Raw genomic sequence first — 27631 nt, 5'->3', positions numbered from 1 at the left:
AAACATTGGCCATGCCATCCATAATACGAGCCGGTACTTGCAAGAGTAATAAAATCGGACAGCCACTGACAAATGTGTTTATCCGCTATGCTTGCAATTAATTCGTTTCGTGTGTGGTTGAAAAACATAGCCTAACATTTTAATCCACAGTTTTATATTCAATCCTCGTGTTTGTTCCCTCTGGCGTTTTGATTTTCTGTGTAAGTAAGTACTATGTAACAAGACATGATTATACCTACCATACACCTTACACTTTAGGCACAATACAACATTCCATGTTAGTCAGGTAGGTAGTAACTATTCAAAATTTCGAAATGCTCTAAAAATATGTAATTGCTTACTTTTTATAGGACATGTGATACAAAACGTTTGCTGTTTCTACATAACTGTATTTCTAATTACACAAAGAAGTTGAAGCAAGTAGTAACTCTTCTTATTTTGTTTCTAGCGACGAGTGGTAAAATAGTCATAAAAATGAGATAAACCCGACACATTAACCTTTTAAAAATGTGGTGAAACTTGTCCACAATCCATCAAAGTGATTAATAGAAGATAAGAGTGTCTAATTAATCCCCGTGTCACTAAGAGAAAGGACTGTTAAAAAGGTGATAATGTTTTATTTTTATAACTGTAAATATCTACAGATGAAGAAATTGTTTGTTTTTTGGAACGCGTTAATCTTCAAAATTGCTGGTTCGAATTAGATACCTAGTTTTGTGCTGGATAGTTTATTTATCAAGGAAGGCTATATACAGCTAAAGAGTTTGTTTAAACGCGTTAATCTTCCAAACTGCTGGTTCGAATTGAATAATAATTTTTGTGTTGGATGGTCCACTTATCAAGGAAGACTATAGACTATAAAACCTCACAATACGATTAATAGAAACCTAGCAGCAGATGAAATCACGCAGGAGAAACTAGTTAGTATTTTTTTCTACTAAAACGCTTATATCTTGTACCACAAAACGAAAGTTGGCAAGAGGGAGCTCAGTGAATGAATCATACAATCGATCTGTTTCGCCGACGATAACTTGTTAACACAACTTTATGAGTCAACCTAATCTTTTCGTTGGCTGCAGTCGGTAGTCTGGTGGAAAAACATGTATTAATAGGGAATTTCTTGGTAGTTTTTACCCGACTGCGCCAGAAGGAGGGTTATGTTTTTCGAGAGTATGTATATATATGTATGTATGTATGTATGTATGTATAATTGTTTGGCACGCTCTGCAGCCTAAACGGCTTGATGGATTTTGGCTTGAGAGGTGTCGTTAGATTCGTATTTACTGTGAGAGTGACACTGGATATATTAAAATAATAAAAAAACAAAATGGCGGATTTTTGGCGCCAAATTCGAATATTGTTCACTCTCTAGCCTGAACGACTCGATGGATTTCAGCTTGATAGGGGTCGTTAGATTCGTATTTACTGCGAGAATAACACTAGATATATCAAAATAATAAAAAAAAAACAAAATGGCGGATTTTTGGCGCCAAATTCGAATATTGCTCACTTTCTAGCCTGAATGACTCGATGGATTTCAGCTTAATAGGGGTCGTTTGCTTCGTATTCATTGTAAGAGTGACACTAGATATATCAAAATATTAAAATAATAAAACTAAAAGAAAATAAAATAAAAAAGGTAATTTAAAAAACTAAAAAACCCGACTGCGTTACTTTATAATATGAAAATGAAAAAACCCTAAAACAAGAAAGTCATCGTAAAATTGAAGCAGTCGGGACCCATTCTAAATATGAAGACTTAGTGAGGGCACATACGGCTGGCTTTCTAGAATGGGTCCCGACTGCTTCAATTTTACGATGACTTTCTTGTTTTAGGGTTTTTTCATTTTCATATTATAAAGAAACGCAGTCGGGTTTTTTAGTTTTTTAAATTACCTTTTTTTTGAAGGGTATATTGGAGCAGAATTTTGTGTTTGGGTAGGTTATGCATTGGATATTAATCTGTTGTATACGGGAACGCAGATCTACGCGAGACAGAATGTGTTTTCTATTGTGTTTCATATATCAACAGACAAGAGGTTAAAGTCAAAATCAAAGCATTTATTTCAATTAATCCTAAATTAACCCTTTTGAAACCTCAAATTCAATCGTCCGTCAGTCTGTCTATCAGTGAAGTTAGGTGCAGGTTAAACGTGATATACCTAAAAAATAGATGATACTTTTTACAAAATATAATGTCTTTTGCTCTTAGAAACCTAAAGAAAAGTGCATTAAACGTAGATTTAATATAAATTATTATTAGGGGAAATTTTATCTCTGGAAAGTGTGGAAAAGTAATAAAGCTAAAGTTTAATATCTAATTATAAATTACTATAAAATATCCATTACTGCAAGAGATATAGCAAACAGAATTATAATTATTTATGATATTAAAACACATGGACAGGTTACAGACACACGGGACATAAAGTCACGTACAGACTGACTGGTTCAGCATAATGATGAAGGCATCCTCAGCGTTATATTTATTGGGTGTTTCAAACTGCCTAGGGTTTACTGTGTTGAATAGAATATATTATTATTCTTCTAGATTCTAGAACATGAGGGAAATAGTTTCCAAACATAAATTGTATCATAAATTATATTAATCTCAAGAAAATATACGGAAAGTTACTAATTATGTTATGAGCTTACTGACTTAATTATTTGATGAGGAACTCGACTAGACAATCACCACGTCGTGTGTTGCGAATGCTGCTCAAGAATATGAGCCTCTAGTATGGCTTGAAACTAGTCGAGTTCCTCGTCAAACGGTTAGGTACGTGAGTAAGCCGATAACATAATAATTAATTTAGTATATCTCATGAAAGTTATAATAAAATACGGAAAGTTAGTGACACGATTTTTAAAACCATTACAACAAAGAGACATATATTACATCCACACAATACGTCACGCAACCCAACAAAAACAAGCTAAGTAAAATAAAACATGTGTGATATACGCCTTTTCGGTTGTAATAACATTATTATTATCCTATGTGAGCTAACACGGGCGGTATAAAAGTTTAACGTATGTATACGACTATAATTTCCACGGAAGTCGTAAAGAGACCCGTTCGCTCGGTCCGCCATATTGGAAACATGGCGTGTTGTTGTGTTTTGGCGGGAAAACCTGACAGCTTAACAATGACAATGTCGTGTTTTCTTTCTTTGATAAAAAATGAAAAGTTACGGTATCGTGTTCAGTTAAATTAAATGTAGTGTCTAAAATTAGAGAAATTATTTAGATTTACATTCAAGATTATTTAATTTTAACATTAGAACTTAAGACGGGATATTTACCATGTTTATTAACACAGTTCATTTGTGATCATGGCGCTTGCAACAGTGACGAAATATCGGAAACTCATAGACATTAATAAACACGGTAAATATCCCGTCTTAAGTTCTAATGTTAGTGTTAATGACCAGTTTAAAAACTTATTTAATTTTGTCTTCAATTGCAATTTTTTAGCAGTGACAATCGTATGGAGATTTTAATGGTCATATGAAACAAAATGGCCTCTAAACAATACGCATCATCAAGTAACAAACATTAAACTTGGTATATTTTCCCCCTAACATTATAATAGCAAAGTTTCGTACCATAAATGTTGAGTTTCACGTTACAATAACAGACCCCAAAATGCAATTATAAGTTCAAATGTGTCAGTATCATAATCAAACGACTGTCCTTGTAATTAATTTCAGATAAGCGTACTTACACCGCCAACTTTCATTGTAAAATTAAATAGAACATCAGAGAAACTGAAACACAAAACCGTACAAAAAGCATATGCGCTGGCAATAATATAGAGACAAATAATAACTTACTTTATACAATTAAACAAAACAGGAATTATGAAAGCGTACAATAGTTATTTGCATACAATTTTACACTAAAAGGAACAAACAGAAAACTAGCGCTTTGAAACTTTAATTTCGTATGAAAAGGTAAATAAAACAGCGTTATGTAAATTCATATTTGTTTTAAGCATATATTTACAGTTCTCGGCACACAACCCCACAATAGTTATTTAAATGAGATGTTGAAATGGCTGAATAAAGAGGGTTGACGTAGTGTATCCATATTAATAGATGGGATGCAGTGGAGCGTGATATTTTATATTATCATTGCTCCTGCACGCATTATTATTCATAATGTGAATGCTAAAGGCAACGTCAATCAACAATTAAAATATTGCACGTGCTGCACATGAACAATAGGTTTGGTTATAAATTCGATCGTAATTGGTAAAACAAACTAAATAAAAACTTTCGTTTGCTGCACAATTTATGGATGTTTAGGGGGATAGAGGTAAATATTCTACTCCAATATGTAGAAGCAAAAATATTAGATATCCAAAATTGTAATGACATCAATCAATTTTGGACACCCATATACTTTTTACCCAGAAGTAGGTTTCTAATCCAACAATCGAAGCAACAAGTCCAAGAGACAACAAAACAAAGAAAAACCGCAATACTATGACAATGACATACTGAATCTAATTTCGGTGATAACAATAAAAGAATACGATATCTTCTAGTCTCACGAGTGAAATATTGTAAAGTGCAATGCAATTCAGTTCCCCTAAAGTTTGCACGAGACATTTCCTCAAAGCACGCGAGAAAACTTTTTTTTTTATTACGAATATTGTTCGAGGGGCTGTCTTTTAGCCGACATTGAATAGGGAAGGAGCTTGATTTGGCGGTTTTTTAAACTTTGACGTCTGTAGTCGTATCCAGTTACGAGGGGCGTATACAATTTCATTATACAGTATTATGTTTGACGAATGAGCTACGATTTGTGTGATTTTGTTGGATTACAAATTGCACCGATGCTCTAGTATGATTCAATTAGGTTTTCTTTTGTCTTCAATGAAATATTTATAAGTTAAAATATGTATTTCTTTCATATCTGTATTATTAATCGAAATCATTTCCAAAAGCACTTTATTTGAAACCGCTACTAAAAATCTTGAATCCAAAAAACCAGTTCGCTCAAATGAAGTCCTTAAAACGGTCACAATAATAATATTTTATCAATACAATCTAATGAGCGGCCGACCAATCCGGTTCTCTACACGCCGCTTAAGGCATTAAGCTTGGTAAGTAGTACATTGATATAGATTTATTTTAAAGGATTAAAGCATTAATACAGTATTTTATATGTATAAAGATAACTTAATAAGTTGGACACCAATCCGCTCACTTTAACCAGTTTTTTGCTAGTGTTATTTGTTCACTCTATTTTAAAAACCCATTTTAGATCTTACTAAAGCATTTTCTTGAGTACTATAAATACTGTTACGTGTCTACTGTCTAGTATTAACCAATTTCGATGTTCGTTTACCCCGGTGTGACAGCTGTGACGGTACAACGTAGAAATATGCTAATGAACAAATCGACAAATACATTGCCGCGGTCCATTCCGACAAAATCCAATGGATTGCGCATGGTACGCTTTTAGGACCGATGTTATTCACACATAGTTTTGAATATAAAACAGTTTGTTTAAAAAATTTAAAGGTGGATAAAATAATTAAAGTTATTTTAAATTACTTGTTGTTTTAGAAAATTATAATCAAGTACCTATCCTTTGTGTATCACATTCGTAAGTAATAAAGTCGGCAAAGAAAAAATGTACTCTGCACATACAAACTTCATAATATTTTATTAAAACACAAACTTATTAGCAGATCAACCAAAAGCTCAGATCGATAGATATGAGCGTGGGCCGTGGAGTGCATGAGTCGTACTGTACTAAGGGTAGGTACCGCAATATCTACGTGCAAGGGTCCTCCCCTCTGACTCATAAAGAGGGTGGCTCTCCCTCTCACTTTTGAGGGTTTGGTCGATATTGCTCTCTTTTGTTTTCGCACTTTGAACGCACTGTGTTCCGTTGAAACCCGATTTCGTGATGTGTTAACTATTTAAAAGGTCGGGTTGTAAACTCGATAACAGTTAGAAAGATTATTTAAAAAAGAGATGCTAGATATTTTGTCTGTAAAGTTTGGTAAGGAAAATAAAAATGTTATTTGTTTTATAAATATCGTCTTAAGCAATTGTAGTAAAATATTTACTTTTCAAAAATGAAAGTTTAAAATAATCTATGAATCACAATTTTAATAGTAAACAATGTATGGGATGAGTCACCACACCGGAGCAATGTACGAGATGACCAAACTTTCGCATGTTTGTCAACATTGTAGATGTCTATAAAGTTTTCCCTACAATTCGAATCTCGGTGTAGAGACCGTTAAGTTGTGTAACTTTTTGGTTAAGAGAAAAATAGTATACAATAGACAAATACTTAAATAGCTATCATAGATAATTTGAAATGAATTAAAAGACATGTGCAGTTTTTTGTTGTATAAAAAACGTACACAAATATTATTGAAGTGCATTTTTTATTAATAGGTTGTGCAGTTAAGCCGAACCACCCTAAAACTTTTGGGGCTTTGTGGTCATTGAACTTTGGGGTGCAATCATCGATGCGTAGACGGACAGGGTACAGGACATTACACTTATAGATCACTTGTAGTGATTTTGTATGCAGTAACGAGCTTTATTTTGTTCAAATTAAAGTTAAACAATTATCAGAATATTTACGGATCTAAACACTGTCTGTGAAATAATTAAAATACAGATAGATGATATAAAATTTATTTTGAACAACAACATAGACACAAAAAAAAACCATCACATTGAGCTCTACATAGCTCCGAACACAATACACAAGACCACACGGCAACTACTAGTAACAGTACAGTACGACATTCATAGACTTCTTACATCCAAGGACAAGACTAGAAGACACTCTTAGAATGAGACATAATGTGGGTAGAACCTAGGACTATGTAAGGCTAAAATTGCAAATATGGCGTTGATTTCCATCTTGCTTTATCTTGCTTTGATATTTCAAATTTCAACTTGACTTTGAGTCGTGACTATTACTATATCAACCTTGACCGGACTAAAAATGAATTTGACTGCATGTAACCTCAATTTGAATCGCTTAAGTATTGCAGCCACGGGGCCGTCCTTAGTTCGTTTAATCAAATTCTTCGATACTCGAACTGGGCCTCGCAAATATGGTTGAAAGTTATGGTAAATGTATCGGGGAATAAATACTACCCTGTGCAAAGGTAGAACAGCTTTAACATTAGGAACTCCTAATTTATGAAGTCCTAAAATTGGTTTAGTTACAAGTAACGAGCCGAATGTATCTTTACACTTTTTCATTCTATTTGTCACGTGCTTTTTGTTCGCCTTACACAACTTTTTAATTTTTTTTCCTTTATGTATTTTGTCGCAAATTTTTGGTTCGGTTAACTGTTTATTTTTATTATTTTTTCTTTGAGGTCGAATGTATATGTATTCTAATGCTGGTGCTTTCTTTTTTGTTTTAACTGGACAAATTGTAGTTTCATAATTATATTTATTTTTATTGGCTTCCAAATGAATCATTGCGAATCGTGTTTCAGCTTCTTTATTACATATGGGGTGTCCAAACACGCTTGAACCATCTTTTTTACCATAAACCCTAAGCATAGATCTATCCATAACCGATTTATGTTTCCGACAAAAGCAACGAGGACAAGGTAGTTTATGTCTTTTTCTAATTTCTTGAAGTGCCATGGTTTGTTTAACAGGTTTACTAATTTTAGATGTTAATACAACTGAGTTATTGAAAGTTACAGCTTTTCTTGTTTTTCTTTTAACACGTCCACAGCAAGAACACAATTTACCATTATTCTTTTTAAAATGTTTATTTTCGAACAGGAAGATTACGGGATTTGATTCCTTTTTTTGATTCCTTGGTATGAGACAGTTTGTAATATTACTGCACACTGAGGCAAAGCGAACCTTTTTCTTAACGGCAACAGTGTTCACTAACGGAACTTGATAATTTGGACAAACCTGTCTGCTATCTATTATTATGCGCGAATCTTTTTCAAATTTACCAGCGGCATCTCCAGATTGAAATCGAGAATATTTCTTTATGATATTGATCTTTCCATCCATTTTGGCTACTTTAAGACTTTTCGATTTTTTAATACATTCTTTAGTTGCTTTATTAGATTGGCGTTCGCTTTTCGAAGATTTCAAAATGTCAACCAACGGCAGCTCATCATTTGGTTTAACTAAATAATTGTCCTTTTGGTGATTGAGATTATCAATATATTTTTCATTTGATTGCTTATTGAATAAATTATTGCAACGATGGAACATTTTTTAAAAGTTAATTTGTGTTTTTCTTCATCTGCAGGATAGCACAAATTATTATTTTTGCCATGTTTACTATTTTTACCCGACATAATGGTTTTTGATTGTGGTGGGGTCATTTTAACAGATTTTTTAGTAGGCTGATTTATTTGGTACTGAACTTGGTATTCCCGCGGTCCAAATAATATTTTAGGCCTTATTTCTTCTACTCTATGAACAGTTATTGGTTGAGGTCGAGTTGACTGGGACACATGTGGTCTCTGGAATTTAGCTGTGCAAAAGCACCGTTTAAATATTGAAACGGTGAATGATTTGTCTTTTGTAGCAGGGGTTTGTGATTGACATTCGCGATCACGACAATATTTTCTTGTACACGAGTAGCTATTTCTAGACAGCTTATTCGGATTTTTGCATTCTATGCAAGCGTCTTTATAACAAATTGGTTTTTCTTTCACCGCCTCTTCTTTAATCGTGTAAGGTAAGGTTTCTTTGTAAAATTCAATATTGAATCTGAAGTTGGAAGAAATTTTAACGCCTTGTCTCATAGGATGTCGTAAATTGTTATGAAAGAACGGGAATCGTGGCTCTTCTACAATCGTGTCTATTTTGTATGGCACACAGTATTGTTCATGTTGTGTTTTTACGCATTTATAGCGCGGGACGAACTGTGCATTCTTACTTGATACGGATACTTGGGAAGCTCGTCTCCTACGAGATATTCGTCGGATCCCTCCTCTTTTATTTCTCTCTAGACACTGAGATGGGTCACATTGTCCTGGCACGCACACTCCAGGTTGACATTCTATGGGCTCATAATTGTCTATCCGCTTTATTTTATGGTTAGGTGGTTGTGGTGGAAGAGGAACTGCTTTACTACTATGTCTTTTTTTAGTAGATGTTCTTTGGTCAGTGGTTTGAACTTTTCCTTCATCTTTGCTAGTTTTATGAACTTTTCCTTCATCTTTGCTAGTTTTATGAACTTTTCCTTCATCTTTGCTAGTTTTATGAACTTTTCCTTCGTCTTTGCTAGTTTTATGAACTTTTCCTTCTTCTTTGTTATTTTTCTGAACTTTTCCTTCATCTTTGCTAGTTTTAGGAACTTTTCTGTCGTCTTTGTTCGTTTTAAGAACTTTTTCTTCATCTTTATTAGTTTTAGCTAATCGAAGTCTATGTTTAAATTCAAGTCTTTGAAGTGTTGTTAAAGTACAAAAACACCGTTTTAGTATAGGTATCATGGTGGATCCTCTAGATTCCTTTTTCACGCTTGCTTGTGACCATACGTCTTGTAAAAAATCTTGAGCTTCTGATCCTTTTGATATGATTTTATCTGGATTTTGAATGCCTTTTGATTTATATTTAACGTGGCTGATTGGTTTCTCTGATTTATAAGTTTTCCCAAACCTTGGATCTTTCATAACGTCCATGTTCATTCTACATCTAGATTTCCAACTTCCCAACTGGCAACGGTGATTATTTACATGAAAAATTTGTTGTGGTTGCTTATTTCGATAAATGGTTTCCGTGGAAGCAGTTCGTCGTTTATCGTGCTTTTGTTTATACAAATAAGTATTCATTGCTTTTGTGTCTACATCTTTTGATGTTACACTTGACATGGACTTTGTGATGCGGGGAGATCCGACTCCTGGGTGTCTCATATTTTTTAGTTTTTTTCTTTTTCGACAATCATAAGGGTCGCAATTTCCAGGGACACAAACGCCTAATCCACATTCGTAAGGCTCGAGAATATCTTGAGGATATTTCTGTTTTGTTTTGGTGCGTATGCGAGTTCCTGATACAATTATTTGTTTTTTAGGATCAGTTCCCAAAGAATTTGTAGGAGGCGTAATTGCGGTTTTGGCATGTTGCTGTTTTCCTTTTCTTTTCAATGTAGAAAAACATCTTTGTAACAATGATGCACGAGATGCTATACCTTCTGTTTTTACGTAGTCCGATTGGGGTTTGCAATCCCGAACATAACTTGTTTTACTACTGCTGGAAATACTTCTGGGTTCAGTTGATGTTGTTCCGGTACCTTTCATTTCTCTTTTGATATTTTTATTAATATCGCAGGCTGATGAAATCTGTGGTGATCCGTTTTTATTAAACTCAATATTAGAATTAAAACTTGATCTTACTTGTACGGCTTGTTGATAGGCTTCTGAACCATATAGAAATGGCTCTTCTCGCAAATATTCATTTTTGTATCGTGAATGACCGTCACCTCTATGATAAGTACGAACATTTCTTTGAGTTGGGCTGCGAAAGCCAGATTGAGTTCTTTTACATTTTGTTTTGACTTGTATAGAACTAGATTTTGATCGCATTCTTAACGGATCAGTGTTCGAGTATTTAGATACCATTTTTCGTTTTTTACATCTATAAGAGTCACACAGGCCTGGCACACAGTCACCAGGCTCACATTCGTAAGGTCCAAGTTGCCTACTATGAAATTGATACGGCCTTCTAGTATATGTCGCACTTTCTGTACTAAAGGCTTCCAATTTTGGTTTTGTTACAGTTTGTGGTGCATTCATAGCAAAAGAAAATTTATTGGGTGATTTATGCAATTGCAAAGTACAAAAACATTTTTTTAAGAAAGGTCCCACTCCAGTCATTTTTGAATGTATTTTTCGAGGCAGAACTTGAGAATCTTGGTCATGCAGTGTTCGTTTATGATGTTCTTCACTGTTTTTGTAAGAAACTGGGTTATTTGTTAACTTATTAGGCACCCTTCTCGACTTCTTGTGCGCAATTGGTTGTTTTATTGCCCTGGAATTTATAACACCACCGTCAGGTGGTTTATCTTTTAAAAAATCTATACGAAAAATATGACTCGTCCGTTTTAAAGGTGTTTGAACCATATTAGTTATATATTGTGTCCTTCTTACTTCATATTGATATTTTCTTGTTTTTCTTGGTTTTGATTGCATAACAGATTGTGCTTCACTGCGCCTTAAGCTGTGCTCGGTTATTGACTTTGATTTCGAGGAGTATCCCTCAGTTAATGTTACTGAAGAACTCATATCTGGTCCTTTGATACGACTTTCGCATTTATAAGGACCACTTTTGCCTGGCACACAAACTACAGGTTTGCGTTCATAATGTTCCGATTCGGATGACAATGCCCAAAGATTGCTTGGGGCTATGTTACTTCGATTATTGTTCAAAGTAGTGACTTCTTCGTAAGGAAACATTGTGCATTTGTCCGACATTGGTTTTTGTCTGCGAAATTTTAATTTACAGAAGCATCGTCTTAACTTAGGCCATAATACTTTATTTCTGATTTTAGGTACATCTATTTGAGATTCGCGATTTCTAAATGATACTGTTTGTCTTGATCTTCTATCTCTATGTTTTTTTTTACAATGACCATGACCCTTATACCTTCTAGGACGTGAATGTTGAATTGCAGCTATTTGGACATGGGGATGATGAGATAATTCATCTATAATTATTTCATTAGAAAAATCTTCTCGCCTTCTATACCTTTTTGGTCTCCTAGTAGATTTATATTGATGCATGTTTGATTTTGACGTTTTAATTAAAGTGAAACTTGATGCTGGTTTTGTTCTTGCTCGTGTAGGGCCACGCATTGTATCTTTTGCTCTTCTTGTATGTATTAATTTACCACCTTTATAAGTATTGCCATAACTTGGTACATATACATCAGGTTCACAATTATATGCTACTACTGGTGGGACTAACGTAGGCAAAGTTCTCTCGCGGCCCACATTATTAGGTTTACGACGATATTTTCTAGAGGTAGTTAAAGACTTAAGAGCACCAAAGCATCGTTTCAGAAACGTCCTAGACTGACCATGTTTACTTAAAACAATCTGTGAATCTGAATCACGCCTTTGTCTCCCGTCACGTGACCATTTCTTTCTCATTTTTCCATGTGTATAAGCATACTTTCGAAAATTTCTAGGTTCTGTTTCATTGAAATAATGAGCTTTTTCTTTATCGAAACTGTATCTGGATTGTATTCTATATGGTTGTCTTGGTAGCTGAAAAGCTGAATCTTCGATAATTATATCTGAAGGATAAATGTCTCTGGATCTGTCTGGTATTGGTTGGCCATCATATTTATGAAATTGCATTTGTTTCTCTCTTATTTCAGAACTTGGCATATTTGAAGAAAATGAATAATGCGATGTGATTGAATCTGACTCAAAGTTTTTAGTTTGTTTATACCTTCTCTCTCTTAATTCTAGCTTTTTCTTGTTCTCTGACCAGGTAGGGTCGGGTTCGTCTGGACCTTGAATAATAGATTCGTATTGTACTAAGTCAGGATAATGGTGTTTTTTCATATTCTGCTTATTTTTGGGGACTGGTTTATCTGCAATATCTTCAGTATATTTCGCTTTGTCCTCGTTCATGGATTCCATTTCACGTGCTTTTTGTAGTCTTCCTTTTTTATGTAATTTCAATGACCAAAAACATTGTCGTAACATTGGTCTAACAGTCGAAGCTGTATGAAACATTTGTGACATCATTGACCGTGACTGCCTGTGGCCTCTACCGACGTCATAATCCCCTCTAGCACTGCTTCGAACATATCTATCGTAGGTTTTTGAAGATCTACTAGTACTTTGGCGCTTAGGGACTGTAAAAACTTCTGAAGAATGTGGTGTTTCTGATTCACGTTCAGAAAAATCATTATTTATGCCAATTGTAAAACCAACCGGCACTTCTTGTATGTATCGTGGTATTGATTGATATTTGAAACCTACCATGGGTCTCATATATGCAGCATGCTGTTGAACTATATGATTTACTCTTAAAAAATGACTTCTTGTTCTTGAACCTGAACTCACTGACGGTGTTGAATTGGGACTAGTTTTTAATCTTCTCTCAGTGCCCGACATTGTAGGTGTCCTCACAAAACGATCCATAATACATTTTTGGTATTGATACGGTATTGAATCAAGCCTCTGTGAATAGTAATGGTGTTTTCTTCTTACATTTCGACCTGATACCTGTACATTCATTGCACAGTAACATCTTCTCAGACGTGGTACAACACCAGTCAGTTGAGCAGGATTTATGAACTCCTTTCGAGTGATCCATGATACTTGATTTTTCATAGTACTCTCACTTTGATTGGGAAAATTACCTGGTAACTCTGACATAGTACAATTTCTTGACAACCTTTTATTCATACGGTTGATCTTACGGTTGAATTTAGATTTAAATCGTAGCGTTTCTTTTGTTGCATCACAGTATGTATTTTTTAATAACATATCGGGTGTTTTTAATCTGGTTTGGCCAAAGGTGACAGTATTCGTTGTATAGACCTGAGTGGGAATCTTTTGAGATAACAATTTACTACAACATTGTTCATCGTTTTTCATTATTTTATATGTACAAACATGTTTGTTTGATGAACTCGTCATATGACTACACATAGAAATATCTTTATTATAACTGTAACTATCTGACATTGTTTGACGTCCTTGTTTGTTTTTGACAAAATTTAAATTATTTTTGTTTATCCTTGGTTCTCGATTACTATTATTTTCAGATAATATCATGTATTTATGAGAATTAACACTTGGCATAAAAGACTTTTTAGAAAATCGTGTTAATTCTGCTTGTTTTCTTGAATACCTTATTCTTTTGCATAACGCCTTATTAGCATATAAAAGTTTAGTCGACCTATTATCTACTCTCAGTTTACGGGTACCAATAGAATTTGATAACGTTTTAGTATTTGAACTATGAAATCTAGAACTTTTTGAACTGTTGTACTTGCTTTCGGTACAGCGATTGCATTTGCGAGGCATACATAACAATATTAATGGCTTTGAATGATTAGATAGATAAGACCTTGCTTTTGAATATTTCGATTTAGTGCTCACATTACGTTCTAGAAAATCCGGCAAAATGTCATCTGACATAATTACGGATTGTGTTTCTGTGTTAACTTCACAAGATTTCTTATTATATTTTCCTTTCTTGTGTAACTTAAGCGTGTTTAAACAACGTTTGATTTTGGGATAGAAGGATTTACTTCGGCCTTGCTTTTTGCTACTCAATCGTGTTAGTGTGTCTAAGCTTTTGTTGTAGCTCTCAGTACTTACATTTTTTGGAATATTTACGTCTGATGTTTCGTTTCTTATATCTTGTTTCTTAAAATGTTTGTCATGTGTAAAATGTAAACTATTAAAGAATTTTCTAGCCGAGCTGGCGTGTTTATTTATTGGAATATGTAATTCACTTTTATTAGAAAGATTAGAAGTTATGTTTCTTGTTCTTGCTGATGGTGAAGTTAAACTAGTGTTAGCTCTTGATTTACAGACTATATTACTAATTATTTTCTGCAATTTCTTTTCTTTTTTATTAATTCTGAAATCACGTTTCACGGGCTTGCAAAAGTCAGAATTATATTTTTTGGGGCTAATTGCTGGTCTGATTACATCGTGAACTGTATTTATTATAGTTTGAGGAGTTTCGACTTCGACATAATTTTGAATCGTAGTGTTTTTAGATAGCTTTACTTGGACTTTTTCTACTTCTTTACGTTTGTCTTTTACTTTACCGAATTTCAAGATATTAAATAACCTGCGTACTTTTGGAGTACCCTTAGTTTTATCTGTATGGCTACTTATGGCTTGTTGTGGTTTCTTAAGTTTTTTTGGTATGACTCTGTCGCTTATATTGTAGAAAGGTTTGACATAACTTTGGGTAATTGTAATACCGTATTTACCACGACCTTTATTAAAGAAAATCATATTAAATATAGGTTTATTAGTATTTGATTTGCTTTTTCCCTGTTTAGATTGCATTGTACCAACTTCTATAGGGCCATGATCACTAGTAGATCTGTCTTCACAAAGTACTTTCGTCTGTTCTGGTAGAAATGGGAGCACTCCACAATTTTGTATGGCATTGACTGTCTGAACAGACTGATTTTGAGGTATTTCTACCTCATCTCTTCCAATAGACGCATCCTTTAAAGTAGATATTGTCTTCAGACGTGTACTAGAGTCACGACACATATTCGCGTTTTTCGTTTTATCGCTATCACATAAATCTAAATTGGATTTACATTCACTTTGGATTTCAATTTTTTCTTTGTTTATATCTGATTCGACAAGTTCTTTATCTTCTTCAGTTTTCTCGTTAGGATTACAGCTTACAGGTACCAAGTCCTGTGTCAGTACAGGCTTCAAGGTTATATGGGGAATACTTTGAACTAACACTTCTTGTTCAGTCTGCTTTTTACATGTTAGATCGTATTTCAGTTTGAAATCCGACCATTTTCTAAAATGGTGACGATAAGGCAGATTTCTTTTTCGTCGTCTTTTCCTTCTAATGTTTAAACTTTTGAAACTATTAGAATGCACACTTTTTGGCGCATGTTTTTTAATTTGTTTTGTGTAACGTATATTCAAACCTGACATTTTCATCCACTCTTTTAGAGGATTTGGAACTTTCGATTTGGAACTTTTTTTAACTTTGGCTTTGTTTTGTTTTGCACTACTTTTACTTATCTTAGATTTAGTATCTATTACCTTTATCCTTAAATTGCAAACGCATTTCTTAAGAGCGTGGCTACTTGATTTATTGTGTTTTTTATTATATTTTATCTCAGATTGCTGCTGTGAATTGGTTTTTAATTTAGGTGAGATCGGAGTTTTTTTTAAACTGGCTGTTTCTGGACAATTTTCTTTTTTGTAATTACGTAGAGCTTGTAGCGTATTAGATTCTGCAATAATTTGAGATGGAGGTATTATTTGTTGATCAATGAGTTCTTCATTTAAACGTTGTTTGTCAAGTTTTGGAAAGTCTAGAGTTGTTTTCGCAACATTGGGAGACAAATTCTTTTGTACAACTAGCCTTGTGGTATTTGATTGCATTGGCGTTGATAGCCCTATGATCATTTTGTGAAGGGAAGTCAAAGGATTTATTTTCACAGTAACCTTATTTACGTTGTATGATGAAGTTGGCGGAGACTTGTTAGTTGAATTCATGTTACCAAGCCACGAATTCTTCTCAATGGAGCTTGTAGAAACCGATTTTAATATTTTAAGTAGTATTCCAGAGGTATGTGATTTAATTAGAGTAGATGATCCCTTTCCTTCATTTTTTATGAATGGAAAATAGTCGTCTTTTATTGGAGTTGAATTTGTCGATAATATTGATGGCAGCGACTTGGAATATCGACTTATTCCAAAAAGTGAGATATTGTTTTCGTTTGGTTTTGGTAATTGATTTGATATTTGCAACATATTTACCAGTGGTTGATTATTTTTAACGCGTTTTGATGTGGGATATTTTTGTTGTTTCCTAGCAGATCTTAAAAGGTCAGTTACATTTTTCGTTTTCTTAATACTTGTAGTTGCCGTGTTAGGAGTGTGAATATTGTCATTTCGTTTATATCTTCTTGGTTTAAGCTCACATTTTTGAACTGTTTCTAATTTCTGTGTGTGACCAAAGTAAGATTTATCTAAGAATTGTGTGATAACACTATCTATGAATGCGTTTTTATTGCTTTCATTTAGAGTATTTTGGAAAATTCTGCGTTTTTCGGGTGATAATTTCGGTAAAGCATCAAGTTCTGACAGAAAGCTATCTTTTATTTTTTTCTGTAGTAACTTTAACTTTTCCTTTGATTCTAAATCCTTAGTCGGTAGTTTGTCAGCATTATTTCGTGAAAGTTTGGTAAATTTTTGCGCCTTTCTGATTCCTCCTTCGCCAATATTTTCCATGTAAGGGGTAAAATAACATCGCTTTAGTTTATGATAAGAAATTTTGTGTTTGCTATTAGGTGATAACGGTTTACTTTTGTTAGGTAATAAAAATCGGTCTCGCTGTCCAATATCGGGTTGCTTGATATGAAAATTTCGACGGTTTTCTCTTTGACATTCCTTGTTATTTTTGTGTTTACAAGCACATGTACAAGGGTCTGATTTAATATTTTTAGTTTCGGCATTGGTTTGTTTAGAGGCAAGATTGGATCTGACTGCAATTTTCTCATTAATGTGGGCTTGTCTATTTCGTCGTCCTTTTTGAACACATTCCTGAAGTCGGGTTTTTAAACAGCATAAGCAACAACTACAGGACTCATTTAATTCTTTCGTCCCTGAAACAGCTCTTTTATCGTCCACTGTACATAGGTTATTCTTCTCAGCTTTCTGGGCGGCTTTCGGATGACGCACAGGAGCTGGTCTTAACTTCTTATCAGTTACTTTTTTGCTACTATCGCTAGTACTACTTGAGAGTAAATTACTTTTGAGAACATCATACAAAGGTCTTGTTTTGAAAAACTTTTCCAATAATTGTTCTTCTTTTAAAGGTAATGAATATTTTGCACTTAGTGCGTTGTACAATCGAGATTGTTCTGCTAGTAATTCTGTAATTACTCGGTCATCTATATCACTACTGGAGAATGAAGTGCATGAACATGGGTCGTTATTGAGTGTATCTGTCTGTGATGACTCTATTATTATTGTATTACTTTTCGTGAGGGCTTTTGCTAACCACATTTTTGTAATAGAGACTACGCTTGTTTACACGAACACAATTTTACATAGAGAATCGAAGAAAGCTTCATATACTGTTTAGACTGCGTTACAACATAATTTCACCTGAAAAGAGAAAGGAAAAATAACGAAAGCCATTTGTTTGTGGTTTATCTGTTCATGATATGATGATTTTAATTAAGGACATATTTTCTACGATAAATGCGAACAGTTTCGACTGCCAAGGTTAAGAAGTTGTGATTTTGGGACCATTGTTTTCACATAGGTAGATAAGTTTCACAGTAATAACGTGCAAGTAACTTAAGTAAAAGTAATATGAAACAATCAGATCTAGTTATCTACTTACGAATATAGAACATTAGGTAAACCGAACTAATTCGGTAAAGGCAGTCCTTCAAAAACTGTTTCAGAACATTTTACTTGAATTTACTCCACAATACTTAAACGAATATCGGTTCTTCGGACAAATAACATCAAAATTTCGCAAAAAATCACATCGAATAGTTAATTTTGCTTTCCATTTCAAACTTCCCCAAAAATTATAGAAATGCCAAAGAAGTCAAATTGACAGGACATTTGAGAAAAATAAGATATTTGTGTTTGTGATCATGATCGTTCTGCCAGTTTTGGAATTCGATTTGTAGTTTTTACATCTATTTGTGATATTTACGGACCCACAGAAAATAGGAATGAAGGAAGGCAGAAAAGGCTCACTAGCTGGTCAACCGCTTCCTGTTCAACGTGTCGCAGGTTCGATCCTCGCATGAAACAATTCCTTCATTGATTCACAAATTATTGTAATGGTTATGATGATATATATGATTATACTTAACTAACTAAATCAAATTCTATGTTTGCTAGCGCATCCATGTCACAGGAGTAATTCTTAGTAAGGGGACATATCTAAAAAAGTGAACAAAATTAACTAAACTAAAGTTAAATGCAGTTTATAGTCATAGACAACACTAAAGCTCTGTTTCATCATTTCTGGTTAAGTTTGGGTTACTCTACCTGGCGGTTAACTAATTTAATGTTAACAGAAACTTAATTGAAAGTTAAAGCACGCCACAGATTCCAATAAGTGGACAAGGCCACTGTGAAGTCTAATTCTTAAAACACGAAAATATTTCATATAAGAAAAAATACTACAAACATGATAAATGTATGAAATAAAAATATATAACAGTCAGATCCTGCAACAGATTAAAATTCAGGTAACGGAAACATACCGACGACATTTTTACCTTTGCTATCATTTAATTAAGCCTGTCGGTCTCTACAAAACAAGGTAACTATAAAAACATGCCTCAATAATTTATTCCACGCCGCTCCAAACGTTTCGCTAGCATACAAAACTTCAGATCAATTCAAATGCCCCAAAACTTAGCACTAACTGACCGGTTGCAACAGAACTTAGGGCAGCACAACTTCGTAGGGATGTACTTAACCAGTCGGTAAACGATAACTAGAATCAAGTTCAAACGGACGCATCTCAAGAAAACTTTTAGGTATTCATCAGAGGTTAGTGACTTGCGACTTGCGAGACACCTGCGTGACAGGTTGCATAAAGTCAACGGACAAACTTACCCAAGTTCCTGAAGTAAAAGCCTCCAAAAGTTCCAAGTTCCAAAATAATTTACACACACACCAATCACTTCACAATTACATTCACAAATATAACACACATAAAAGTAAGTGAGAAATAAGTTATCCGCGAGTTTATAACACCCACTACGCGAACAATAACACGACCCTCACTGATGGAAAGCAAAAGCAAACTAGCGGCTAACCGGACGCAAACTTGGAACCCCACAACAAAAAACTTTATTGCCGATACCGGTAGCGCCCTCTAGGTTACGTAAGCGTGAACTTTATGATAGTACATATTTTGCAAAACAGATGGCGTTCTACTAAACAGGTTGTCTACCGAATACAGAAAGGATTGTTAGTTTCGTTTAGCTTTCCCACTGACCTGACAGAGGGCGCGCTTCATATTTTTTTAAAAGAATACAAAACATAAATAAGTAGATTGGTAATGCTGGTACATAATATTAATATTTTATAATGTTTAGGAAATTTGTAGTTATTAAATTCATACTGAGAATAACATTTTATTGTATTAACTAAATACTTAATAAATATTAATTATTTTATATACATAGGTATAATGCCTACCTGTATAGTTATCTGGAAGAGTAACAATGTCTGGTTATTTGATTATTTAATGAAATACGAGTTTTAAGGTTTTTACAATAATCACGGAGAAAGTCCATATACTGCTACCATAAATTCAATCAACATTTTAGAATCAGTAAATACAATATTAGGTACATAAATGTTTTTCTAAATTAAGAATATTATAATATTACGTCCTATAATAAATTATTCTTATAAATAACTATGATTTCTCATCTTCAGATTCAGTTTCCGATTCAGACTCAGTTGGTGGCCACATTTCCCGGTCATCTTTTTCATTTTTAACATTCTCCAAATATGTATTTTGTGCTTCTAACACACTTTTACTATCAGTACATGCTGCATACAACTCTAAAGCTTCTGCATTAAGTTCTAAAAACGAATGGCCCCATGAAAACTTGGATAAATAGAACTGTGCTTCCTTCTTGTGTCCTGTGATGACCATAGCTGCTGCTAAAGCTTCTACACAACTCAGTTGATACGGTTTTCCATAGTTTATAGGGTTAGCAGCTACTAAAAACGGTAACAGTCTCGGATTTGGTGACTTCATTCTATCAAACGGAGTTTCATCAATTTTAGCCCACGAGCAGTCTATAACAGCCAGTCCGAATTTCTCAATAATGTCCTTGTCATTTGGGCTAACACATTGTTTGCCGACCGGCGACAACACAAGTCCTCTGAACTGTTGACCAAGTTTCAAGTTTTTGATGAGGTTATGTCGAGCGAGTTTTCTGCCGGAACATTTCTTAGGGTCGCAATGATTCAAGTCCCACATGCTGACTGGAAATGTCGGAGGCACTCCTTCGCCATCAGAATCACTATTACTGCCGTCACCACTGCTATCTTCTGAGGATTCCAGCCGCAAATCGTTCAATCTCTCCGCATACTCCCGTTTTACGTGTTGGTTGGACCGTTTGCCGTGTACCTTCTTTTTTCCCGGTGCCATTTTGTTAGTAGAGAATAATATTATCGTTGTTTATCACAATTAAACTTAATTATTATTGTTTTTTTATCGAAATAGAGACACAAACATAACCTTAACGTAAATATTTTGTCACATTGGCATTGACAACTGACAACTACTAGCTGACAGTTAGTAGCTGTCAGCTGTGACAATGACAAAGAATATACTTATTACACGCTTCGTCATGCCATACCAAACGTTTTGTGGCTAGTTTTTGTTGTTACAATAATGATAGTAAAAAATAATTTAGACGTATATTTTAGGTTTTCTTGATAATATATTTTGATTAGATTTTTTCTAAAGCAATGATTTAATTTCCTGTAACTGATTCATCGGAATATTACTAAAATAAAAACAACATGATTCCTTTGGCGTAACGTGTTTCAATATATTTGAGTGTATCTAATTTAGTTGTTTTAATTTACTTACTAATGATTATAATTATTCTTTTTCTTATAACTGAACTTTTACGAAATCTACGTTATGTTAGTTTTTGAAAATAGTGTACTTATTATTTAAAAATAGTAAACTTTCAACACTAACTAAAACTATTGGCAGCGTAATTGAATTATGAAGCCCGTCATTAGTTTTATAAAAAGGGTTGGTTGTCAATTATCTGTCGTTTGCTTATCAAAATACAAATAATAGGTTATACCTAGATTTATTGAGATTCAGTTTAATTAATTTGGTCAAGATTGATTTTACGCGCGGAAGGATGAGCAGTGCCTCAATGGCGGGTAAGTTTAAAAATAATTTGTTGATCTACTCAAACATTTCGGTCGAGTTTAAATAAATGGTTTTACTATAAAACTGTACCTATGAATCTGGAACTTTGATAAGTCCCAATAATTTATTAATTAATTAAATAGAGCAAATTACTAAATTAAATGATTATTTTATAGGATTATTTTTAGTAGATTTTTAATGTAAACGTCTTTTTCATTACATAAAAAATGTCTCGTGTATTCTTGAGCCTTGACATGACTACAAATTAATAAATAAATTGGCTAAAAGCATCTAGCTAGCCAATTGGTTACGTTCCTACGCAGTTGGGTACCAATTTCATTGGATTGTAGATTGCATCTAATAGGTGCAAACGTCGTTTTTACCGTAGAAGTAGCCAGTAGGTGCTCCATCCTATCCCATAAATGTTCAATTGGATAATTGCTTGATACAATCTTGTGTTCATCTATTTTATAAAAAGAAGATCTGATTTTAGCCTTGTAGCGTCCTTTTCGTAATTTACAGAAATGGGAATTATTTAACTAGGGTGTTTGAACTTTTTGCTATTTAGTATCTTTCTCCGTGGTCAAGTGCGACAAGGCTGAGCAAGAGGTTTCGAATTCAACTCAAGTTTTAGGCAAAAAATGATTGTTTTTTTTTATCTCTAGATAGGTAAGTATAATAGCACGGAATCTGAAATTGTATTAAAATGTAAATTGTTGCACAAAACTAGGACTTTCGTCTGTGTCGTAGGTGCGTTTACAAAACATACACATGATACCCAGACCCGACACAACAATTTATAGATCACACAAAGAGTTGTTCCGCGAGAATCGAACCCGCTACACGTTGCACGGTAGCCAGTAGTTGCCAAGCCACCGTGTTAGCTATGCAGTCTCCATATGGCACTAGGCTCAAATCCATTTTACATGTTACTCAGAATATAGGTACCTTTTTTTTTTTTTTTTTGAGGGGGGAAAATCATCCAATGACTTTTCTCGCCTTGGGCGAGGCGAGAGGGAGTGTCAGACTCTTACTGACTAAAAACCACCCCGTTCCTTCTCCTGCTTTTCGAGCCGGAGCCCCGGTAAACCCGCTAGGTAGTCCGCAGCTCCGGATCAGGCATCAGCCCTGCTGGGCCCCATCTGTGGTGGTCTGATGGCTCTTTGAGGCGCGCGCGGAACGCGACGCGCCGCACGCACGGTTCTGGTTCTGTTCGGGCGGTGAGCTACCCTTGCTCGCCGTCCGCAGGCCCGCACTTACGGTGGCCGGAGATCGTCTCGCGAGAATATAGGTACCTAGGAACCTAACCGCTGAAACGTCGGCAGATAGGTAACCACATAATAGGGCTCTCGTGTAGTGCTCGCCTTTCCGTCCACTGAGTCTATAAAACATGCAAATAGCGGAACAGCCTCAAGTACGCACTATCTCTTTACTTTACTTTCCTGTAAATTTACCTAGATAATGGAGCTACAACAGAAGGTTTATTTGCATTTTCCTTCCGAGGAAACGGAGTACGACGTTGCAGATGTCTTCTAGGTCACTCAGGTCGCACCCTAGATATGCCTGTCATACGTAAATTATGCATGAAGAGAATGTCCTTGAAAACGTATGTTTGTCTACAATGGTACCACGGATCGATATCGCCTGCCATGATACCCGTGGCAGGCGATAATTATAACAGCACCATAGACCGTTCAATCTCTTCGTTGAAAATTGTAATGACTAGATATTTCAATAGTCTATTTGGCTTGAAATCAAACTCTAGAACGATGACTTGATGGTCTTCGAGCGTAATTTGCCCAAGCTAATGTTGGTATCAAAGGAATTCGACAGTTTCAAATTATAGAACATGAAACTATGGGAGGTTTGAAAGTCTAAAGAACCTTCTAACATTAAATTCCTAACCCCCAAAAGGCCAGTAACGCACTAGTAATGCCTCTGGTGTTTCGGGTGTCCATGGGCGGCAGCGATTGCTTACTATCAGGTGATCCGTCGGTTCGTTTACCGGCTATAAAAAGGCCTTCACTATTTTCGATTTTGTCCACAACGATAAATAAATTAGTAATGTTTTAGATTAGATAATAATTACAAGTTACCGACGTATGTTATAATAACCATGAAGCTACAAATTGTCTTTTTTTAGATAAGGTAAATGATGGATCGTTCTGCGAAATTTTGTTTGCACGATAAAAAAATACTTGACATAATTATGTCATTATATCCATATTAGATACCTACTCCACTATTTTCAATATTAGTTATGAAAGGGTATTAGTACTATTAAGTAATTGTGTTTTTCTTTGAAGTTGAAGTTCCAACGGATGGGGAATAATATCATTAGGGAAATTATATTATTAGAGAAAGCAGTTGGTCTAGCCTTGCTTAGTGGTACAGCGTGTTCGATTTTAAAATAATTAAAATTATTTTGGTTACTTAATAAAAAATATCTTCAATAAAAGTGGATACGTATCTTACCTAAGTATGTCTAAGATTAATCAGAGATAAATTAGGTAAACGTGGAGTTTCTGTTGGCAGTATCTTTTTTCGTTTTTTCCTAGTATTTTTTTTTATGCTGCGGTCTATCTAGCGTGTTATCGGAGCTCCGGCTCGAAAGGCGTGGTGGTTTTTGGTCAGTAAGAGTCTGACACTCCCTCTCGTCTCGCTTAAGGCGGGAGTAGTCACTGGATAATGTGCCCACCTCAAAAAAAAAGTATTTTTATATGGAATAAGGGGCAAACGAGTCTTCGGATTCGGATCAGCATAGCAGAGTAGAATACATTGCATAACATTACAACATTTATTTTATTTTACCTTAACTTTTGAGGAAAATGGAGTTAAATATGTGATAAATAAAATCATCGGTATGTTTATTTTTATACTGAATATGGATAATATAATAATATTATGGACCTATTTAATCTGACCATCACAATTGACATAATTATTTAACTTATTATGAGTGACTGTAATAAGGAAATTTAAAGGAAAAACAGTAAAATTAACAAAATTCATAATGTGTTTTCCGTCCGTAAAACAATACCTACGCTAAAAAAAAATATGCAGCACATATGCATATCTTTATACTCCAAATAAGGAGCAAGGACATCGTCTGCGTTCAACGCCTTTGAGTCATTTTATCTTTTCATCTCGACTCATTCACATGTTTAGTCTGTTAACGTAGGTTATAAAATAAAATAAAAAAATACACCGTGTCGTTGGACATACATAATTAACGTCAATTTGATTGGTGATCGATTTTCGCGTCAATGCCTAGTGTGACAAGGATTGTTGGACCATAAGCATTATAGAGTCACTGGTGGACGGTAGTTGTTGGCTGTTTACGTATCGTGTCTTTGCCTTGTTGACATTCGATAGAAAACTCGAGCGTTGATCGGTAAGTTGAGCTAGGTGTTTATTTTATTTTTTTACATATAAAAATAAGTCAGGTTTCCTTTCTGACGCTATAATGACTGACTGACCTTCCTGATTTCCACAGTTTTGCATTCGTTGGAAAGGTCTCGGGCTCTGTGAGGTTTATAAAAAAATCAGGAAAAATTTAAAAGAAAAGCAGGAAAGCAGGGAGTATCATTGGTGGCAAAACGGAGATCGCCGGTTTTGCTAGTTTTAGATGTTTACTAATATTTTGTTTTGGTGTTAATTGAATTGAAGTCTAAAAATAATTGTGTTATTTATTTCCTACTTCGTAATAACTTTGTTCTTAGTTTCTTAGTTCTTTATTGTATTAGTCAGCGTACCTAATTGACGGTTTATGAATTGGCGGGAAGTGGGTTTTTTACGCGCCATGTTAACGCGTAACGTTTTAATTGGTGCTTATTATTGATATCTATTAAATATTCAGAATTATTGAGTTTTATAGAAAGTTGATTATTTTCAGTTAACAGAAAAATTACTAGAATTGTTTTTAGTAAGTACTCAATTTTCGGCAACAATTTGTTTTATTAACGAAGTTCAACTGTACAAATTATGCAGGTATGTATGTATGTTATTGTATGTATATTGCTATACGAGTACATACTTAGATAATTATAGGTATGATAGAATGATTTTGTTATTGTCTTCTGTTGTCTAGAATAGTTCGTTTGAAAGTAAATGAAATGATTTGGGGACTTAATCAACGCCATGCTATCGCCTATTTCGTTCAATTCCTGTGTGGGACGAAAATGTATTGCATTTTTAAAAAAATAAATAAATAGAGATTTAGATTGGATTAATTGTTGTCTGCAATAACACATAGTTTACGTTTTCTCCCGAGAATGCGGGCGAAGCCACTAGTAGAAGCTAATCTGAAATAAATGAAGGTTTCTTTTTTTGCGGGGGGAAAATTATCTGAGGCGAGATGAGAAGGAGTGTCAGATTCTTACTGACTAAAAACTACTCCGTTCCTACTCCTCCGAGTCGGAGCCTCGGTAACCCGCTAGGCAGTCCGCAGCAAATAAATGTAGGTTGCGGTTATCCAATGGACCGTATAGTTAATTTAGATAATTTTCTAAGAGTTCAGTATTCTAGATTATTCGTGGGCGAACACAATAAACCTAATAGGTATTAGTCAGAGTAGTTTCAGTGTAGGCTCATTGGTGAGTCATCGTTCTAGGTATCTTATAGGTAAATATTTTGGTACACCGTAGTCACTACATAAGTCAATATATACTGGTAGTGAATTATTTATGATGATGGACATAAAATATATAGGTACTGTAAGTAGTACGGACGCCATTAGCTGATGAGTAATGTCAAAATGTTTGTGTGATACGCGATAATATCTTTTTATTATATTTATGGGGTATTATCGGTAATATTGTGGAGTAGCTACTTAGTATGGGAAATGTCAAGGTTTTATAAAAGGCCTTTTAGTCTAAATAGGTCATTTTAAATGGTGTTAGAGATGCAAGCGTATATCATTTGTACCTATCTTAAATTACATACTTACAACAACTGTCTACTTACAACTTAGCTGGCTGTAGTAAGCAAATTATTCCGTAAGCTTTTCTACCAGAGATGTGCTATGTAGCTATGCTACGAAGATGTAATAGCTAGGCTGTGAAACTATGTGACCAGTTCCACTGATACTAAGCTATGTAGCTGTGCTAGGAAGATGGGCCGCCGATTTGTATTTGCCTTTTTCAAATTAGCTGTAATAATATCATTGAAATTTGGCAATGTAGTATTCGACTGCGGAAAGAATATAATTGAAAAATGATTTCAAGAAAATCAAGAAGCTATCATATGTATGTGACATGTTAATTAAACGTAGAAGAAGCTAGAAAGGAAAGAAGGAAGGAAACATAACAATGCAACGCATCTACGCTAAGAATAGACGTTGTAATTTTATCCAGTTGTCCTCGGTACACATAGGAACTGTTGTCCACAGGCTGACATACTCACGACGAATGTGTCCGGCCTAGCCCCGTTTATGCATGGCAGCTTTCTAGGTGACATAGTCGGTAGTAGTAATAGTACCATGTAGCCATGCTTATAATGCCAACTTCCACAAAATATCTTACCATTTTGCTTTAGTGAGCTGACGTTCTACCAATTAATATCGTTCAATACGATTATTTATTTTGGAGATTTGATGCTCCAACTTCTATAGTTCATTCACTACTGATCTTTTTCATTCATGAGAATTACTTTGAGGACATTCTATTATCAGAACCTTTCTGTTAATAAGTCTATCACAACTTACAATTTACCGTATCATGGTGAATGCAAATCAGTAGATGTGATTTGGCCATGCCAGTTTAAAAGTTTCCCTTTCTATTTCATTCAGAGACCAATTTGTATTTGGGTCTAATTATGTATTTAAAATTTAGCTATTTATGCTCATAACTACCAGGAACGGTAGTTTTAAATATCCTCTGAGGACCTATTAATTACTTTAGTATATTAACTAGATAAGCACACCTTCCATTCTTCATTTACATTCGTTACTAGCATTGGGTGTGTCTGTTTACTACACATGTCACTTGTTTATATAGCAACGTCACGCCTTTTATCCCCAAAGG

The 27631-nt window shown here is 34.5% G+C and overlaps 4 protein-coding genes across 9 annotated transcripts in view; 1 reads left to right on the top strand and 3 right to left on the bottom strand.

Annotated features, from left to right (window-relative positions):
• The window catches only part of LOC118262105 (protocadherin-like wing polarity protein stan), a 188019-nt gene extending 168371 nt beyond the window's left edge, over positions 1-19648 (bottom strand). For 2 of the 4 annotated variants that reach the window (XR_007706424.1, XM_050701095.1), the window contains exon 1: positions 19310-19648. The gene's annotated coding sequence lies outside the window, so the exon portion shown is untranslated. The remainder of the gene's footprint in view (positions 1-19309) is intronic. The other 2 variants (XR_007706423.1, XM_050701094.1) reach the window with 1 other exon arrangement.
• LOC118262106 (calcyphosin-like protein) overlaps positions 1-27631 on the top strand; it is a 59504-nt gene that overhangs the window by 12484 nt on the left and 19389 nt on the right. The window contains exon 1 of one of the 3 annotated variants that reach the window (XM_035573229.2): positions 21472-21619. The exons of 1 other annotated variant lie outside the window; for it this stretch is intronic. In XM_035573229.2, the coding sequence (XP_035429122.1) occupies positions 21598-21619 (22 nt within the window). In that variant the 5' untranslated portion in view covers positions 21472-21597. Of the gene's footprint in view, positions 1-21471; positions 21620-24782; positions 25003-27631 lie in introns of those variants that run through there. One more of the 3 variants, XM_035573231.2, reaches the window with a different exon arrangement.
• Positions 6658-8378, bottom strand: LOC118262104 (uncharacterized). The gene has a single exon (XM_035573222.2). It carries the CDS (start codon positions 8238-8240, stop codon positions 6927-6929), a length of 1314 nt encoding a protein of 437 aa, XP_035429115.2. The 5' UTR covers positions 8241-8378; the 3' UTR covers positions 6658-6926.
• LOC118262108 (18S rRNA aminocarboxypropyltransferase) lies at positions 19818-20996 on the bottom strand. The gene has a single exon (XM_035573232.2). It carries the CDS (start codon positions 20862-20864, stop codon positions 20121-20123), a length of 744 nt encoding a protein of 247 aa, XP_035429125.2. The 5' UTR covers positions 20865-20996; the 3' UTR covers positions 19818-20120.

The sequence above is a fragment of the Spodoptera frugiperda genome, chromosome 20 (assembly GCF_023101765.2).
Source record: "Spodoptera frugiperda isolate SF20-4 chromosome 20, AGI-APGP_CSIRO_Sfru_2.0, whole genome shotgun sequence".
Taxonomy (NCBI): domain Eukaryota; kingdom Metazoa; phylum Arthropoda; class Insecta; order Lepidoptera; family Noctuidae; genus Spodoptera; species Spodoptera frugiperda.
The sequence above is the reverse complement of the archived record's forward strand: the minus strand, read 5'-3'. Positions and strand labels throughout refer to the sequence as shown.